Here is a 19825-nt window from a genome sequence, read left to right on the forward strand (position 1 = left end):
TGAAAAATTCAATTTTGTATAGGAGTGAGTGTCAAAAAGGAAGACGCGGAGATATGAACAATTGAGGTAGAAATGAGGGTCTTCATTCCCAATAGAATTTGAACCTTTATAGCAATAACAACATACCAATTTAACCATCACAATATATTAAAAATTATAGCTCTACAACTTTCATATAATTATTTTTATATAATTAAAATATCTAAGTATTTTATTTCAAAAAAATTATTTTTTATTTTTTATTTAAGAAATTTAAAAAATTTAGTATTGAAAAAAAAAAACTATTATATTAGTTAAATAAGTGTTATTCCTTTCTAATATAAATTTGTGATATCTATATTAGTTCCTGCCTATGGGGAATACTTATGCATTCATGTCATGCTAATATCACATTAATACTAACCAATCAAATCAAAGAATTTAAAAGATTATATGAAACTTCAAATGTTTATATCTTTTTTCTAATTTTTTATTATTTTACAAATCACATTTTTCATTCATTCTATTGGTCCATACTATTTTTGGTGGGGGAGAAAATTAATTTTCTTTAACAAAAATATAAATATTTTCTAACAACTTCATCTTGCATTAATGAATGCATTAATTACAACTTTATCTTTGTGACAAATTTATAAAATAAAATAAAAATGAATCATCTTATCTTCTACCTCACACAACATGTCTAATCAACATTAATTCTCACTAGCGTCTATTTGAATTTCTAATTTTTTTAAAACTTTGATTTTTTAATAAAAGCAGTTAAATTATTATTAAAAAAGCAGTTAAATTATTACTATTATTTTACTTTTGTAAAAATAAATTAAACAATATTATTTTTTAGTTATATTTTATAATTGTGTTTGTAATATGTATAATTGATAAGTGTTACAATTTGTAAATTACATAATTTATTATTATTAATATTTTACATTTAAATAATTTATCATTTAGTTTAAATATATTTAAAACTTAAATATATATTTTAATATTAAATTAATAATTATATTTTACATCAAAAAAATACTAAAAGAAATAATTCAATTCTAAAAGATATGTAAATTATTATTAAGTTTGTATAAACTATGTATTAAAATTAAATATTTATATTATATTTCTTATTTATTAGTTCCTGTCGCAGGATACTATAGCATCCAGTAGATGTCCATTGTTTTTTTATTTTCAACCAATGAAATAACATAATTTTTTCAAAACACTATTTAATTATAATGTTTCTATGCTGAACAGTGATTTTTTAATTTTTACAAATTTCTAATTCCTATTACTTCATTTGATCGTACAGTGAACAGTCAGTGTTCAAGATTTTTTAAAAGTTTTTAGCTGATCAAACAATAAAACATTTCTATGAAATTTTATTGTGCTGATGTATTGCACAGTGGCGGCTATTATTGTCAAATCTGAAAGAGTCGAAAAAAGCACAGATATTATTGCCAAATCTTACCAAATCTGAAAGAGTCAATTTTTTTTTACAAATTTGTACTAAACTTCACAGCGAGATACATGCCACTTGTTATGGTCGGTGTGAAAATTTAATGTAGCCATCTACAAAAATCTATTCGCATTGAATGTGCACCAACGACTGGAATTAAACAACTGGAATTAGAAAAGCTAAGAGTTTGTATCCTCTGGTCGTGGCGGTCTTACCAGATGTTCAAATTGTAATTTTATGTGCATTGTATTTCCTTGCAAACTGTGGCCAGTAGTTTTTCAAGAGCTATACATGCTTAAAGGATGATAATATAATAAGGAAAGCAGATAGAGAATGCTTTCTCAATAGAAAAATGCAATTTGTTTTTAGCTTGACTCTGGTGAACGTGGATTGTTAAAGATTGGTTTACTTTCAAGCTTGGCATGAGTTCCGAACCTAAAGATGCAAAATTTAAACAATATATAAGGTAAGTAGAAAGAAATCCTCTCGTGGTTTTCAAATTGGTGTTGGGGGAATGTTTCTGTGACCAAAATTATCTTTATATGGTTTTTGTTTTCTATGGAGAAAGTTAAAGCGCCATTTATTTTAGAACCGTTGAATTTTTTTACCTCTTGCAAGTGATATGGTTTCGGAATCATATATTCCAGAAGTTTTGTAATAGTGACAAATGTTTTCCAGTAAGAATTATCAATTTTATATAACTTACGGAAATATTTTATGATTCTACAGACAAACTAAACATATTTTTGGAAAATAACACATTTTTGAGGATTATTTTTTGATATATTAAAGAGAAAGAAGATAATACCATTTTGTTATTGTTAGTTTTTTTTCCTGGTTTATGTAAAAAGTGATCAAATATAAAATAAATGAGAGATTATACAGATACAGGTAGTCAATGAACTTTTATTGGAGTCATTTTGTGCCCTAGAACTCTTTCTATTTTTGAGTAGTTGATGTTTACTTTTGCTTCTGATTAGTTATTGGAACTTGTTGTGCTTTTGAGTCTTATTGATTTACTTTGTTTGTTGGTGAGAATTAGTATAATCCCTTTATTTCTTTTTGTTTTTTAATTTATCTAATTTCAATTTTTGATCCTTTATTTTTATTTTAGTAATCAGTAAAGTAGACGATGTTTAAGGTTTGACACTTCTTTTGATACATTAATGTAGATCATGTAAGGGTCCAGATCCAATATAAAATAAAACTTACATAAGAATTCAAAAAATGGATCCAACAAAACAAAGAGGTAACATGACTTGATGTTATGAATCAGTAAGAGTAGATGATGTTTAAGGTCTGACACTTCTTTAGATAGATTAATGTAGATCATGTAAGGGTTCAGATCCAATATAAAATAAAACTTGCATAAGAATTCAAAAAATGGATCCAACAAAACAAAGAGGTAAAATGACCTGATGTTATGCTCTTGGTGCTGGAAGTATTTTGCAGCTAGACACTTCTTTAAATTTTAGTCAAATATTTAAACATTATCATATTACTATTACTTATTCCTACATTACTATCGGCAGGAACTAGACGCTTTGCGTCCTTGTTACATCATATTTTAATTTTATGAAAAATTTGGAAATACAAAACATTAAATAGTAAACCTTCTCTAACTGTGTAAAATTAAACAATTATTCTTATAAAATATTTTTATATTTCAATACATTTCATTTTTTCTTATACAAATGTGAGTTTTAATGTAAAAAATAAATTCTTATTTCATTAATTAAAATATAATATATTTTTATTTTTCATTATAACCATGATTTTTTGACTATTTGTTTTATTAAGAAAAATATTTATATTTGTTTCTCTCTCTCTTTCACACACACAACTTATGTTGGTATCACTCTATCTTACTATTTTATCACTCTTCCTCTTTCTCCTATATATTATCTATCATTTTTTCCTCTGCACATATGTTTATGTTGTTATTGTTCTATACTACTATTTATCTCTATCTAATGATTAAAAATAGTGTGACTTCCATTTGATAATCAAGATGAGAATAATACATAGTTGGAGATTTTGGCCTCTTATAATTGAGCTTAAATGATCAAATATATAATAATATAACACAAGAACTTAACACCGAAATATGAGACATCCTTTTAGATCACAACAACATTTCTAGGACGAAAATTTAACAACAAAATATGAATCATCCTATCAAATCACAAGTGCATTTCTACGCAAAATTAATGCATTTACAATGTTAAATTAGAACTATTTAACCTTATTCTCACTTATCTACACCTCTACAACCATTATACGTTAGATAGGAACTATGACACATTGTGTCTCTAGTTTGCAAACAAAATTTAGTTTTGCTAGTATCATAATTCAACATATTCTTTGCTTACAAAATTTGACTAATCAATATGTAATACTCGATATCCGATCTTTGACTGATCCGGTTTCTTGCGGCCCCTTTTTTTTGTAAAGTTATGCTATGAATTGTGCACCCACCACAATTATTCCTTGGCTTACCACTTATACAAATGCTTTGGAAAAAATACAACGAAAAATATAGTAATAGTGAAAAAAATTCTAAAAGGGTTTGCTTAATGGTAAAACAAACATACAGTCCAACTCTGTCAGGTGACTATTCAATTCTATGCTTCAGATAATTTCTTTTCAGCCTGCAGTTGAGAATTCTCTATTTGAAGAGCATTCTTATAACTCTGTTAATCACGAGAGTAGATAGCTCAAATCTGGTCAGCAACCACAGATCATTGCCAACGACAAGAACAAAGAGGAAGAGCGCAGGAGCCTCACGCGTGGTTTACCTCTGCTGGGAGAAAGGACACAAATATGTCGCACAACGCACACAAAGTCAAGTACTAAAACAGATGGTCTAAATCGTTGCAATGGTCGTACACTGTTTTCAGCATCTTTCAACCATTGATTTCAAACCAGAGCTTGTCCATTTCAAATAAGGAAACGCCTACGGCGTAACGAGTCATCCCTTAAAACCCTAAAACCTGGTTCAGACAAACATTCATATATTCGATGTGAAACACTTAGTGAAGGAGATTTTTCTCCCCAGCAGAGGAAGGGGATGAAGGCACCCAAATTCCAGGTCCACCTTCATCTTTTTATTTTTACAAAACCATATTGGAATTCGAAGGCCACATTTATTTTCAGTTTATGCTGCTGAGTCAATGGCACACTACAGTACAGAAGGAAATAGCGTATTCCATGAAGATGACGAGGAAGAAGTGGATTGGCAGATTCTCAGGGCCATTCAACATAAAAATCCCACTCTAAGACCTCATATGATCGCCAGGTGGACTTCTCAACATACCCTTGCTCTTCTACAAATGTTAAATGCACACCCTAATATGGCTTTTTGTTTGTTTAGATTCATTAAATAGTACTCTGCTTCATTTCATATTCTTCATTTCTATTCAACAATTATTTGTATTTTAGTTCAATCAGGCATGAAATACAGAGCCCTTTTATTGGCGGGGGAACTCTTTCAGGAATTGATTCTGAGACCATCTGATGTATTTTATGCTTTGATATATGAAAATATGAATACCCCCTTCACAGCCACTTTAGTTGAAGTAGTGATTAAGGCATACACCAAGTGTGGAATGCCCAAAAATGCCTTGGAAATACTTAGTCTTGTTGAGCTGGAGGGGCACGTGCCCTCTGTTTTTTGCTTTAATTTTCTTCTCAGAGGTTTGATTGACCACAATGAAATAAAAATGGCATCCAACTTGTACACCCAAATGAGGCGGATTGATGGGTTGCCTAATGTGTATACTTATACCATATTGATTGGAGCCTATTGTAAATTTGGTAGATTAGATGAAGCGGATTATTTTTTGATGGAAATGGAAGTTCATGGAATTGTTCCCGACGCTGTCACTTATACTACCATTATCCATGAACATTGTAAGATTGGTCGAACAGAAGTAGGCCTAAGCTTCTAAAGGATTTAGAGAAGAAATTTAATTCTTGGAGTTACAATGTAGTTATCCATGGATTTTGCAAGCAAGGTGACGTAAATGATGCAAGGAGGGTTTTTGAGGAAATGCGTACCAAAGGTTCAGTTCCTGATGCCTATAGCTATAGCAGTCTTATTAATGGATATTGCAAAAAAGCTGATCTTGTAACCGCATGGCATCTGCATAGTGAAATGGTGGCTAGTAATATAAAGCCGGACAATTTTACATGTAGTTCTCTGCTTTACGGTCTTTGTAAGGTTGGGAGACTTGACAGGGCGCTAGAGTTTTTTGAGGAACTTAAGTGTTCAGGATTTTTCCTAGACCGGGTCATGTACAGCATTATGATTGATGGGTACTGTAAACAAGGCAGTATGGCTGAGGCGTTGATTTTTTTTGGTAAAATGGTTGAGCAGAATTTGGTTCCAGATATTATTCATGGGTACAGCAGAAATGGTAATCTGGATCAGGCCTTAAAGATTTTTGAAGGTTTTCTTGGCAGGGGTATATTGCCTGATATTTTTACTTACAATGCACTTATCAGTGGACTCTGTAAGGAAAACAATGCCAACAGAGCTCTTCAACTTCTGGATAAAATGATGGATCAAGGTATTGTCCCTAATGCAGTTACTTGGACAGCACTGATTAATGCAGTGTGCAAAGACTACAAAGTACATCAGGCACAGAGATTTTTTGAAGAAATGTTAAAGAGGGGCCTATCTGAGAGCGTTGATATTTTCAGTAGTTTGATTTGTGGACAATGCAAACAAGGGAATATTGGAGAGGCTCTTAAGCTGTATCCCAGAATATTGGAAGGGGGATACGTCCCTGATCTCGTAGCATTCACAAATCTTATAGATGGATTTTTAAAGAAAGGTGACACTCATGCTGCCATAATGATGTTTAACAGTATGGTGAAACATAAAATTCTACCTGATGTGGTTACTTACGGTACTCTGATGGCAACCTTCTGTAGATTAGGAAATTATGATAAGACTTTTGAGTTCTATTCCGAGATGGTGGGAAGAGGGCTTCCACCTGATTTTGTAACTTATTCCATTATAATTAATGTATACTGCAAGACAAATCATTTGCTGGATGCTCATGGCTTGCTTTATCGAATTAAGAGAACAAGAGTAATGCTAGATGTTGTTTCTTATACTACTTTAATCAATGGGTATTGCAAGGCCAATGGCATGCATGATGCTCTCAAACTGTTTAATGAAATGGAAGAAACGGGAATATCACCAGATTTTGTTGCTTACACAACTTTAATTGCCGGATATTGTAATATTGGAAACAGGAAAAGGGCTTTGGAGCTGCATGATGAAATGGTGAAGAAAGGGATATTACCCAATTCTGTGACTTACTCAATATTAAATATTGGACTCTGTAAGACCACAAAGTTGCAGTGAGCATGGAAACAGTTGAAAGAACGGAAAATCGGAGCTTGGTATGATGTCAGCAATAGCATTCTGTAGCTGAGAGGTTTTATTGGTAAATATGTTTTTTTTCCCTGCTGTAGCATTCTGTAGCCAACAGCATGCATGATGGTCTCAAACTGCTTAATGAAATGGAAGAAAAGGGCACCTCACCTGATGTTGTTGCTTACACAACTTTAATTGCTGGATATTCTAATATTAGAAACATAAAAAGGGCTGTTGAGCTGCATGATGAAATGGTGAAGAAAGGGATATTACTGAATTCTGTTACTTAATATAAAATATTGAACTCTGCAAGATCACAAAGCTGCAGTGAGCAGGAAAACAGTTGAAAGTATGGAAAATTGGAGTTTGGTATGCTGTCAGCAGTAGCATTCTGTAGCTGCCAGGTTTCACTGGTAAATATGTTTTTCTTCTCTTCTTTTTTGTTAGTGTAGAGTTTATTATATAAGATCTTTTTCATCTTGTACTGGATGATTCAGCTATTTATCCGGCCGAAGGCACTTGAAATTATTTCAACGCAATTCTTTCTTGATTGAGACCACAGTACTAGACTTAATTTCTTACCAGATCATGATACAATGCAATGATCAGAAAATTGAACTAGTCTCTGCTTTCTCTATTAGTTACCACTCTAAATAAAATGCATATATCATTGTGTTACTACTTTGTCAACAGTTCCTTCTTGGCATGGAATGATTCCTTGTGATGATTGCTATTATTTCATACCCACAAAATTCACCTTCTGAAGACAGCATATACTTGCACCGCTATTACATGAGCGAGCCACAGGTAATGCTGAGCTCTTTCTAAGTACTTGCCCTCACTAACGTTTTGGATGCCAGTTATTCACTTCAAACAATTATAATCACTGGAAAAGGAGCTCTAGCAGCTGCTCCATGCATTTGGCTTATCCTATCACCCATTGGTTTACTCACATCCTATAACTATCGACCTGTGTACTTTTCTGGTTTGTCTCTTTCATTATGCTCAATAAGGGGGAGTAATTTTATTTAATCATCAAATACCTGACTAATAACATTATCCTTTTGAACCTCAAAAACCTTGAGGAAACAAAATCGTACCAAAAAACAAATCTTCTCTACTTTCATATATTTCTCTATTTTTCGGATTTCCCTAAATGCCTTGCAATTTTTATCTCACTTGATTTCCTTTTTATCTTTAGGAGCTAAATTTAGATGTCTCAGCTTCCCAGTGGTTATCAAAGCTGATAGATATCTATGGGAGAGAGCAATTTGTGCCTGGATGGTGATTTGGAAAATCACTTATCTTTGAGGCCTGTTATAGATGGTGGTGCGATTGACAGTAGCAGTGACAAAGAAACTAATTTCAGTTTGAACAAACAAGGCTCCAGTCAAAATGTGTCTGCAGGAGACAGGTCTAATAATGTGAATCTACAGTTCAACTGCTTTACCGAGGAGGCTCATGATGCTACTCTTCATTTTCAGATCATAAACCTTTTTAAACAGGTACTTTTTACCATCTTGAAGCAAAGTGTAGAAACAGGGCTTGTCATGTATTTCTCATCCTATTGTTAGCAAGGATCCTACTTTCTTACTAGCCTAGTATAGAGTTACGGCATTGTGGAAAAATGAATTTGTATTAAATTTTAACCTTACATTGGAAATCAAAGAAGTAGATTTTTAGAATTCATTTTAAACTTCTGTTTAGACGTGCCATTTGACGCACCAGTCTAACTCACATTTGAGCTGAAAAACAATGTTCAGTAAAAATTGAGAACAAAGCACAAATTGAATATAATGGAAAACATATGAATAAAAGTTAAAACATAACCTGTTGAATAAAATGGAAAATACATATGAAAAAAACACAAGTTGAAAAAAAAATCCTTTTTCTGCAATTCTTTAGCATTATCTTTTTTCTTGTGTTTACATTTCCCAATTCAACCCGAAATTTTGAAGAATCTTTACACTATGGCCATGTTGTGCCATTGCTGTGCAAGTCTCATGCCACGATTTTTGAAGTTGGGCTGCATATATATGGAAAACACAGTACAAGATGAAAGAGATAATGATTATGCCAATGTGTGACTATGATGAGCTTTGATCTATGTGATCAGTACAAGAAAAGATGTCATAATATCGCAAATGGTTAATGGCTGAAGCTTTTCAGCTTCAAGTTTATGAAGTTATAAATTAAATAAAATCCAGGAGATGATAAATGTGTCTATTACTTTTAATGGTAAACATGTAATTTAAGGAATCTATAAAAATAATAAGTACAATGTAGCACTAATGGAGGCAGAGCTCAGCAAATTAAAGATGACTTTTGATTAGAGTTTAAAGAACATTGCATCCTTGCCTCAACAATTTATGCCTATGATCAGATGTTTTGGAAGCATTGTCTCAAAATAATGACATTCATAGTTTTCCTCTTTCTAATAATGTGTCGCGGAGTGTGATCTGAAATTTCAATGCAAAAAGCTACCATACAATTATATTCAGAAGCATTCTCCATCACTATTTATGTCTCTTATTCTTCACTAGTGCCTAAAACATGAATATTGTCTTTTGTGACGTTGTTATCTTTAGGGAATGGAACATTAGTGGGTACACTATCTGAACCATTGTGGTTCTTAACATTATGTAATTTACAGCAACTGAGGTACTTATTTATGTTTGGCCTTGTATGGTTGTGGTCCGTCCTTCCATCTGTTTCTATCCTTATGGGCTTAAATCAGCCTTCTCATTTGTTCATTATGAGATTTGTATAGTCTCCTAGTTAAAGTGGTTTCCTCTAACTCATGAATGTCATAAATGGCTTGTCTTGATATTATGTCTATCACATTCCTGAGTTTGTGTTAGTATGTAGAATAACAGATATTAGTTTATAGTTCTCTTCTTGATTGTATATCAGCTGTATTATAAAGGGTATTGACACTATCAAATTATATTGCCTCACATTGCATATTTTTAGCATATTTATCTTCTTGATTGCATGTCATTTATATTACATGGTATTGGCACAAATTGTATCATCTCACACACAACATATTTTTCTAGGAGTATGTTGTTAATGAATCATTCTGTGTCAATATCACAAATGAAACTGCCAATTTTCCCAAGGTATAATCTAATAATCCTACATGCATTTTTAAGCCTAGTGGAGCTTTATCTGTGTAAGCTAGAAGCTTTATGCCTTAGAATAATTGAAAAGTTGCAAGCTATTGATCCTTACAGTAATATGTTGTAATGTCCCCTTTCAAGACATTAGTTTATAAAACCAATCCCTTCATATATTTCTCTATTTTTTTTCCAAATGCCCCTTTCTCAAAGTTTTTATCTATCTATCTATCTATCTATATATATGGATTGGTAATGGGCCGAAGCCTATAGATTATTTATTGTTTATTATTATTTGTTGAAATTAATTATTATTGTGTTAAGTTTGAGTAGATTTGAATCCAAGACCTCTCCGATGAGATGCTCACAATTTACCATTGTGCTGTAGGCTCTTGCCTATTTCTGATTAATATAAATTATTATTAATAATATTATTTTTAATACTATTGCATAATATTACTTTATATAATATTTAATTCTCATATTTTTAATAATAATATTTTATGCAATGATTATAGTAAATTAAAACTATAACATTATTAATATTTAATTTATTTATTATTTATTAGCCGATAGGCTATTATAGGTTAGAATTTCATCCTAAACCTGTCCAATGCGTAAAACTGCTTACTGTTTTGGGAGGTGGTTTGGACAAATTGGGTTGCGAATCTTTTAGTAAATATGTGAATTGCGTATCTTTCAGTATCAAGAAAATCAAGTATCATATCCGATTGCAATAAAGCAAGATATCTTTTTGGTCCTCTTTGTCATCGCCTTCACGCCTAAGATTTCAAAAATGCTTGAGGAACATGGTCTAGCTTCCAGAGAGAATGAACACTAGAATTTTTTCGACATTTTCGTGGGCAGCACCAAGAGGGTTCAATTGTGATGGATTTTCCTATGAATGTGACATGAAAGGTGGTAGAGAACTTCAACACGCTCTGCACCAGCGAGGAGGATGTTGGCATGTGACAGCTGAAGTCATTGCATCGGCCCAGCGAATGGGAGCTATGCGTCACCATGCAAGGGAGGGCCAATCATGTTAAAGATAGTTGATTATTGTCCCTCCGGATGCACTGGCAACATCAATCTATCTCAGCAAGCCTTTGCTGGTATCCACGCTTATCCTGATGCTGCCATTGTTCACATCAACTATGATCGGTGTCATAATTTGATATATTTAGTCAAATGTTATTCCTGCTTTGCATTTCAAGGTTGAGTAACTGAAATCCATCCTTTAAAGAGAGCCAGCCATTATCGGAACATCAAAAAAAATAACAAGCAAAAACTAGTTGAATGAGTATTTTTTTGTTTGTTTGCTAAAGAAACCAGGTACATGAAAATGCAGTAGAAGGAACTGAACATGAGACTTCTCATTGAGCTGATGTTTCTCTCAATCAGACCTGATCTACCAATGTGAATAATATCTATCCATGATAGCATCCCCTAAGTGATTCGATGGCAGCATTCAGTTGTGTTCATCCCCTACCTTGTCCATAAATAGATTCAATATTCTGAGTTATTCAACAATTCAGATATAATGTTTTGTTTATTTTGAAATTGCTTTTACATGAACTTGCACAAAAGAGAGTCTGCCCTCTAAATCCCACTACTTTGATGCATATCAGGCTCAATTTGATTTGAATCAGTTCAATATGTATAAACTGAAATGGAGACCTGATAACCGTAGCCTAGAATAAATTTTGAATGAGGAGCCTGTCCATCATATGTATCATGCTGCCAAATATTAATGTTGTTCATGTGATACTTGTCCCCGTTATGTCCACCTGGTCTGATGGTCATATGCATGTCTAAATTCCTTATGCGATGTGCTCCTTAGTCAAATTGCTAGCTGTCAAGAGTTCATTGGCATTACGTCAAACAGTTTCACACCTGCCCTCTTTAATTCATTTGGTATCTCTGAGTAAGATGTAGGCTTAACCACGAATGCAGCCAACTGATATTGCTCGAACAACTCATGACATAGTTCATCTGACCTGCTACTTATACACAAATCCATATGTTCTTATCTCATTAGTTGCAACAACACCTTCTAGGGCCTCCCATGTTTAAGGATAATTAGACCATACCATGCCCACACATATCGGGCATATTCCCTAGAAGAGTAGTGCGAGGCCTTATCAATCGTCCCCACCAATAAAAGGATTTAATCTTTCGATTGATTGATAGTTCTTTACTTGTTGATTTATATCTCAAATTATTTTGAAATCCTAAAGATAAATCTAGTTGTAAGGCTGATAAATCCAATTCCTCTTATTCTTTAGTTGAAAGGGAGTCCATGTGCAAGACGTGAATTTTTCATGACATTTTTATATGCTTTGTATATTTTGTATTTGGCTTTTTTTTTAATGAAATATGGTCATAAAGTTATGCAAGCAACAAGAAAGGCCAATTTCTGTCCTATATACATTTATGCATTTACTCAAGAATATTGAACAAAAATTTAGATCAAAATAATGACATTCATTAAATTCGAGGAGTAAAGTCATTTTGAAAAACTTCACCTAAATCTTAGAGAAAGATTTGAGATCGCATTTAATGATTGACCAAAATCAAGAAGATTAGAACTGAAAAACTTTATCTAAATTGTAGAGAAAGATTTGAACTCATATGAGGTGGTGCGACTGTAATACCATAATAGCCATTTTTATGGGCGCACGAGTAGGTACATTTTCCTTTCAGTGAAGAAGAAATGATAAGTTTATCCAATACCCATTCTACTGTAATTTAAGGCATGTTGCATGCTCAGACCTATCTTTTATGTCCATCTACATGTTCAAGCAATTTTTTGTTAAGGAACATTTAAGTTTTTCCCATCTACAATTGTTTGATTTTTCCACTGCATATTTTTTTTTGATGGAGGGTTCAGACCTGCGAGGCAACCCAACGAAACGCGAAGCCTGTGAAGTATCCCTAGCAGACTGATTCACTGATCTGCTGTAATTTTATTTAAATAAAATGGAATTCTCCTGCAATTATTAAGTGTTCTTACAGAGTAGACAGAAGTGCAGAAGCTTGGTATTTGATTTTTGATATTTTCTCTTCAAAATAGATGTGTTACAATATCTACTAGTAACAGCAGTATTTAAACAGCATGGTAATAATCCAAAACCACAGCACTTAAAAGCTGGGAATACCCAAACAAACCCAATAATGTTTGTTACAAAAATAAAAGCAACCCAGTACCTTAGCTCTAGTCAACGCCAAATACGGATAGGCGGCCAGCTACAGGTCTGCAACAGATCTGTTCTTATTCCAACGCCCAGGTGTGCAAGAAGGCAACCCAATACTGAAAGTCAGATTTGAGATGGTGGCTGCTGCTGAAGATCAGATAAGAAAGGCTGCCATTGCTGAGGCTGCTTGCTTTCTGCCTGAATATAGTACTGAAGACCTGCTGAATCACAGCTGCTTGAGGGTTACGTCCCAAACAGTTTACTCTCAACCTAGGGTTGGTGTCCTAGTTGGAGGAATGCTCTACCAGAGCCAAGCGCCCAAAATGATGGATGAATAATGTAAAAGATAATCTTTCCTTCCTTTGCTTCTCCTTATAACTTCCTACTAGGCATTCAAACCCTAAAAATGACCTAATATGACTTAAGTGGAAACTTTGGGTTATAATGTTTATTTCCATTATTGGCATCCAGCATAGAGGAAAAAACGTTATTTCAATCATGGTAAAAGTATCAAGCGTCACCGAGGCTCCTGTAGCTGAAAATCAAATAGTGGAGGTTTGGCACTTTCCAACGGACTATCACACCCCAGCACAACTAACCAACTGGAGCCAAAAATCTCCTTATTTCATCCTAGTGGCTAATAAATTAGCCTTATTTAAATATTTAATTACTAACTTAGGGAAATAACTAATAGCCAGATCACCTTCAAAAGGTGAAACTGAACTTGCCACCACCTGTGACTGATGTCAGATATCATGAAATAATTGACAGTCTCATCCCTCAAATCTAGGGATAACTCTAAAAAGTAGGAAGACCTCCAAATCTCCCAAAATTGAAACCAGGGGACAGTCTCCTATAACCTCAATGCCAGATGATACCTCCACCTCCTAAAAAGTAGGGGTCTCCTCCTACAATTAAGGAACTCCTCTGAATCGTGCCCTCATTGTCAGAAACTTCAAATCCGAACACTGTAAACCTTGATTGAGCCTCTAAACACTCTTGCTAGCCTACGAGACTCCTTGATAGGCTAACTCATGTATCACTGCCAAAAGGAGCTAAAGAGGGGACATGACAGCTTGTGGGCTACCAACCAGTGAAGGCCACCACGAAGACAATTTTAGAAACCCAATACGAGCCCACTCATGCCTAAAACCTCTTCGGCTTAGAGCCAGGGACTGAGGGGCATCCACGCCGTCAAAATCACCCAGGGCACGATCCTAGCCTCATCCCTTATGATGTTGAAGCCTTGCACTCGGCAAGGCTTGATCCTTGGTGGGCTCTTTGTGAGCCATTCAACTTCACTAGTAGAACAAGGGCCTATTCACACAATGCATATTAGGATACTAGCCAATAAATGTTTAAAGAATAATTCAAAGAAATGATTTCTGATCAAATGTTTGATTTCAGAATATTAGTAAATACATTAATATGAGTACAAACATATAAATACTATAATTTATAACATACAAAATTATAGCTTGGAAACAAGAATAATTCAAAGAAATGATTTCTGATCAAATGTTTGATTTCAGAATATTAGGAAATACATTAATATGAGTACAAACATATAAATACTATAATTTATAACATACAAAATTATAGCTTGGAAACAAGTCATCAACTTAAATTTTATGTCAAAATTATATTTTTAAAAATGATTAACATAATCAAGCGCAATAGATAAATAATATGGACGGTTTAGACATGACACGCTATGGCTTGATTCCTAGGCTAAAAGTGTTAAATAGTCAAAGTTGACTTAGTTTTTCCAACCTTAATTTTTTCCTTAGTGTGATGTTTAAGGGTGGCCAAAATAATAGTACATAATTAAGTCATTCATTAGAGAAGGTTGATAGCCAAGTCTATATTTTTTCATCTCCTATGTTGTTAATTTGGGGGTTTTCTATTTTTTGCAATGTATTTGTAGTAGTTATGGAGAAAAAGTGTGGAATGGTGAAATGGTAGCAATCCTTCAAGCCCTAAGTAGCAAAGAGATGACAAAAAGAGTTCATTTTATCATGATATAAGTGTTGATATTTTTTCAATTTTTTGAAAGCCAAAGTTTAAGCAATGACTTCATTTCATGTATAGACAAATAGTAATCTTTGATCCATTAAAATATTTTTTTATTAAAAAATAAAATCAAACTTTAATATTGTCATTTTTTAATATATCAAGACAATAAGGAATGAGGAGTACATCACCTCTCATAAGGGTCCAACCTGAGAAACACAATATTCATCTCTAATGACTCTAACAAGATATATTGAGTGACTATCAACCATAAAGTTACATTACATCATATACATCAAAATATAAGTTCATCGGGGATATTAACAATAAGTTTCAAAACTAGCCAAAAAATGAAACAACTAAAAAGGCAAAGATGTTAAGTCCCAAGCACCAATAATGTTGTCGTAGTCAGCATTATCAGATTCATAAGCCCCAAGAGGGGGATCCACACCCAGAGGAGTGAATGGAGTAACCTCTGAGCTTGGACCAGCACAATCCACTTTTCTTTGATGATCTCATTCTCTTTCTATATGTCAATAACTTTTTACTTAGTAAACTGGTTCAGTGCCTCTAGTTCTTTCCAATTGAGCATGTTTTTTTTTTTCTAAATGTTTAAATTGTATGCCCTTGTAAATGATCATTTCACCTTCTCTAACCCAGATGATGAAGGGTGCTCCCCTTAATACCACAACACAATGGAAACAACGAAAAAACCACAATTTGAGAGAATAAATTGTGGGATTCTTATTGTCTCTACAAGTGTGGAATTATAGAATTTAGAATTACAAATGCAAACCCACATGGGCACCTTCCTTACAATAGTTTGCTAGACAAAGCTGCAACTATCACCTAGAACTGCCCTAGAAAACCTACGTGCCTTCCTTATATATAGGCATTTTTCACTACCCAAGAAGGTTTTAGACACTAAGGCCTAACCCTTGAGGTGGACCAACCTCATATTATATTATTTTATTACAATTTATTACATAGGATTGACTCAAGACAATTTACAAATTACATTTTTGGATGGCCCACTTTTGGAGACCATAACTAACAAACTGTTGACCCCATGGGCTTCTATAACCCCATTCCAGAATCCTCAGCTAAAGTTCTACAACAGCTAATCACGCAAGCATCCTTCAACCAAGGTTTGAGCTCGTTTCAAAGCCATTTAGGCCTTCATCGCCGAGCCTGAAGTTTGGGTAGCCAAAATTCATATTGAAAATCTGCAATAAATGTACTAATACATAGGATATGGCAACGGAACTCATTTGGCAGGCTGATATGTCTAAGATGAACTTTCACATATGAGATTAGAACAATCTGAGCACATAAGACTAACTTACTAAAATTAGCAAGCCTCCACAAATAGAAACTCTACATAGGAATAGCCCTTATTGAAAACATAAAACTGGAAATAGAAATATTTTTGGATGATGCAAGATTGCCCTTACACCGAGGATGCTCCTACATCACAAGATCATGAGTCTATCCTTCAAGATCTCAAGAACAACAAAAACATGTGACATTGTGAAAAAAATATGACCCCTCTTGTTTTGAAAAACTTCTCCATTCCTTTTTTCTGAAGATACCAAGGTACTTCAATAAAAAAGGTAAACCAAAAGGTGCAATCATTTAATTATTCTGTGTCATTGGGGTATGTGAGAGATCCCTGCTGTGAGGTGGTTTGCATTGTGTAGATATAGACACGGAGATTGCAGATTTAAGAGGTAATACACATGAGCAAGGTACAGTGAGGATCTAGAACACCATAAGGCTATCCAATGCCATATGTGAGAGCTCTGGAACGCAATTTCAATGGGTCAGTGATCTGAGTAATCATGTATTGGTAGGTTCGTGTTTTTAGAAATTTGATTAACTGTTAGTTAAGGTCAAAAATGCATCCAACAATAGGGTAGACCTGCACAGACAACTAATTGACGTGTTTCTGTTGAGTATTTACCCATGGATGTTTAAATACAAAGTCGAAAAGTACTCGGTCGATTAGCAGAGATGCCAGCTTTGATTGAAAATGGCCACTTGATCTCTTATCTGTTTGACATTAGCTTCATCAAAACATCGGTGCTTTATCTTTTTGAAAAAACTAGAAAATTTCAAAAATCCTTTCCCTAATCCTTCTTTAATCTATTTTACAACATCTTCAAACCCAAATCCAGTTTGCTATATATGTGGGCTCATTTCCCTAAAGCACTCTTTGCATTGCCCTGTATCTAAGTAATGCTTAGTCTTTTGCATCTTTTGTTGATATGTTATGCTAAAATTGCATCGCAGGTGTTGTTGTTGAATTATTTTTCAGTTGTGGGTGTCGTTGGTGAGGGTGGAGATGGTTTGGTGAGTGGCATATTCTCTGCAAGGCATTCACAGGTATGTAACCTATGATATCCTGGTGCTTCAATCAATCACATGTAATTGTAATCCATGATTTATAAGTTTTTGTTCTCTTCATTTCGTTTACATTCTTATGGTGTAGAAAGAGAGTTGAACGTTTTTAGTTCCTATTGTCAGAAACATGTTATGAAGCCTTAGATTTACTATATGTGGGATTGTTTTGAATAGCTGTAGACCTATACAAGCCTATACGTCTTTTCTGGCAAATGTCCATTTTTCAAATTATTGAGATCATGAGATTTAGGCTTGCTGCTGTATTTTTGTTCGGGTGTTAAATAGACTGTAGGGTTTCTCTGGAGAGATCCAGACATATGAGAGTTACTATTATTAGCATATTTGTTGTAGTGTAGGGGATGAGGCCTAAATTTTATACGGAGAAGCAGCTATACCACTAGTTTACCCCTTGTGGCAACATAAATCAGATTTCAGATGGTTGTTGCAGTAAATCTGTGTCAAATGAAGAAAGCCCATATTATTAGCTCTTTTTCAATAGCACCATATTACATGTCCACTGCAGCGTTCACTTTTTAGATGTGAATAATTATATTGTGGTGAGGATATACTAAATAAATCTATACATGTCGGTAATTTCAAAACTTTTGATGTAGTGCAGATCTTTGTTTCCTGACAGCTGTGGTTCTTTTTATTCATTACTTTCATTGCTTGTACATTGACACTTCTAAAGTCTGATCGTTATCTGATTATTATATTTCTGGATTGAGCTGAAAATGTTGTTTTGTTAAGGATATTGATTCAAGCATAATACTCTATTATGTATGGTTTTGATTTGTCTTCCTGTTTTGGCTGCAGTCACATTGATTGCATTTGTAAGATGGCTGGCAAGGGAGGCTAAGTTTGACAAAAATTCCATGGCTACAAACAGTGATTTTCTTATCTCAGATGTCATTACTCTTTTTTTGCTTCTTTATGCATGTATAAAAGATTATTGGATATGCTAGAGTCTTTGTTGCTTTCTATGAGATTGAGAAGCAGACATTCTAATGCTTTTGCAGGTAAGGACATGTTTGCCCCCACCAAACTTTTATGGTATTTTGAAATTGATTCAAATAACTGTGTGTTCACAAGGATATGGTTCAAGTTTACTTATGGAATAGTATTGACTCTTCTTCTCTTTGAGATAAAAATTTATTTAGCGATACAAGGGGATCTGCTTATTTTTTAGCATCCTGTAAACCTCAGTCCTGTAAAATTGCAACTTGCATCTCCACCATGTAGGAAGCATCTTATAGTGGATTATAGCACTCATATATTTGTATTAATTCGAAGAGGGGCAGCTGATGCTTAGTTAGGTGACCCAAATGGAAAAACTTTATTTGCCTGAACAGACAAACCCCTACCCGAATCCAAATCCGTTGATGAACCCGAATCGACAACTTAGGTTTTTGGAGTTTTTGAGTTTGAGCATCTCTGCTTTCTGCACGATGTTTGAATTGATTATTAATTTAGAGATTTGTGTTTTGAGATTCTGCTATTCGTCTGCAGTTGCAGCATTATGAGGAAGTCAATCTGCCTCTTTCTTAGTTTAACAAGGAAGATAGTCAGCCCATTGCAACTGAATGGTTATGTTCTTTGTGTTTTGACTTTTGTGTAAGTTCTACAACTAAGAAGCCATGAATGCTACATTTGTTGGAGAGAATGCTTAATTGAACTCAGAACTTCAATAAGAACTGCAAATTGAGCATAATACTGTTCATAACTAGAATGGCGGAATAGCTTCATCTATGGGGTATATTTGAAAAAGTATCTTCTATTCTAACTGCAAGCTTTAAATTCCAACAAAATATAGATATGAGAGTGGTTGTGTTTCAAGATCTTATATCTTTTGCGCAGCTCACTGTTTGAGCTGTTATGTTGCCAAATTCAAAACTGAACTTAAGCTCATGACTTTGCATCATGTAAAATGCTTAGACCATATAACACTAGATTTAATTGGCATTGGGATGGCAAATTGAAAATGTAAATGAAACTCAATTACATGGGAAAAAAATTGGACGACAACATTAAATCAAACCTGACATCACAAAATGACAGATTTTAAAATAAATTAAAGTTTATTGAAAGAATTGAGTATTCTTCTAAAAGAAGAAGAAATCCCAAGTGTTATGGACATCTTGCGCGATAGACAATTACGATCGGAAGCAAAGATTTGCAATGTCATAATAGCTCCAAATTTTCAATGAGTGGGAATAGCTCTGCTTTAAATGCTTAGTTTTGTCATGAAATGAATGTGTAT

General features: G+C 33.7%; 1 protein-coding gene and 1 pseudogene across 5 annotated transcripts; both read left to right on the top strand.

Moving 5' to 3' along the window:
• Window positions 1-3980: 3980 nt before the first annotated feature.
• On the top strand, window positions 3981-6824 carry LOC149541924 (uncharacterized; annotated as a pseudogene). The gene has a single exon (XR_016355400.1). The product of XR_016355400.1 is annotated as an uncharacterized LOC149541924 (transcript).
• Window positions 4898-19121, top strand: LOC149541925 (uncharacterized). Of its 4 annotated transcripts, none has more exons than XR_016355399.1 (5): window positions 4898-7249; window positions 8038-8341; window positions 17480-17547; window positions 18382-18453; window positions 18585-19121. XR_016355399.1 is itself a non-coding variant. In XM_089796981.1 (4 exons), the coding sequence occupies exons 2-4, from the start codon at window positions 8093-8095 to the stop codon at window positions 18388-18390; spliced, it is 351 nt and encodes a 116-aa protein (XP_089653107.1). In that variant the 5' UTR covers window positions 7112-7249; window positions 8038-8092; the 3' UTR covers window positions 18391-19121. The 4 variants fall into 4 exon arrangements, 1 of the variants encoding a protein (XP_089653107.1); XR_016355398.1 differs by having other exon boundaries at window positions 7112-7249; window positions 17455-17547; window positions 18382-18473; XR_016355397.1 differs by having other exon boundaries at window positions 7112-7249; window positions 17455-17547.
• The last annotated feature ends 704 nt before the right edge of the window (window positions 19122-19825 follow it).

Source organism: Cupressus sempervirens, chromosome 8 (genome assembly GCF_028749045.1).
Source record: "Cupressus sempervirens isolate cs-2001-9-10 chromosome 8, ASM2874904v1, whole genome shotgun sequence".
Lineage (NCBI taxonomy): Eukaryota > Viridiplantae > Streptophyta > Pinopsida > Cupressales > Cupressaceae > Cupressus > Cupressus sempervirens.

Bases quoted from the DNA above. Each gene is read 5' to 3' on its own strand.
- LOC149541925 (XM_089796981.1), top strand. From the start codon at position 8,093: ATGGGAGAGAGCAATTTGTGCCTGGATGGTGATTTGGAAAATCACTTA. The intron at 8,342-17,454 runs GTACTTTTTACC...ATTGCATCGCAG, and splicing joins TCATAAACCTTTTTAAACAG to GTGTTGTTGTTGAATTATTT.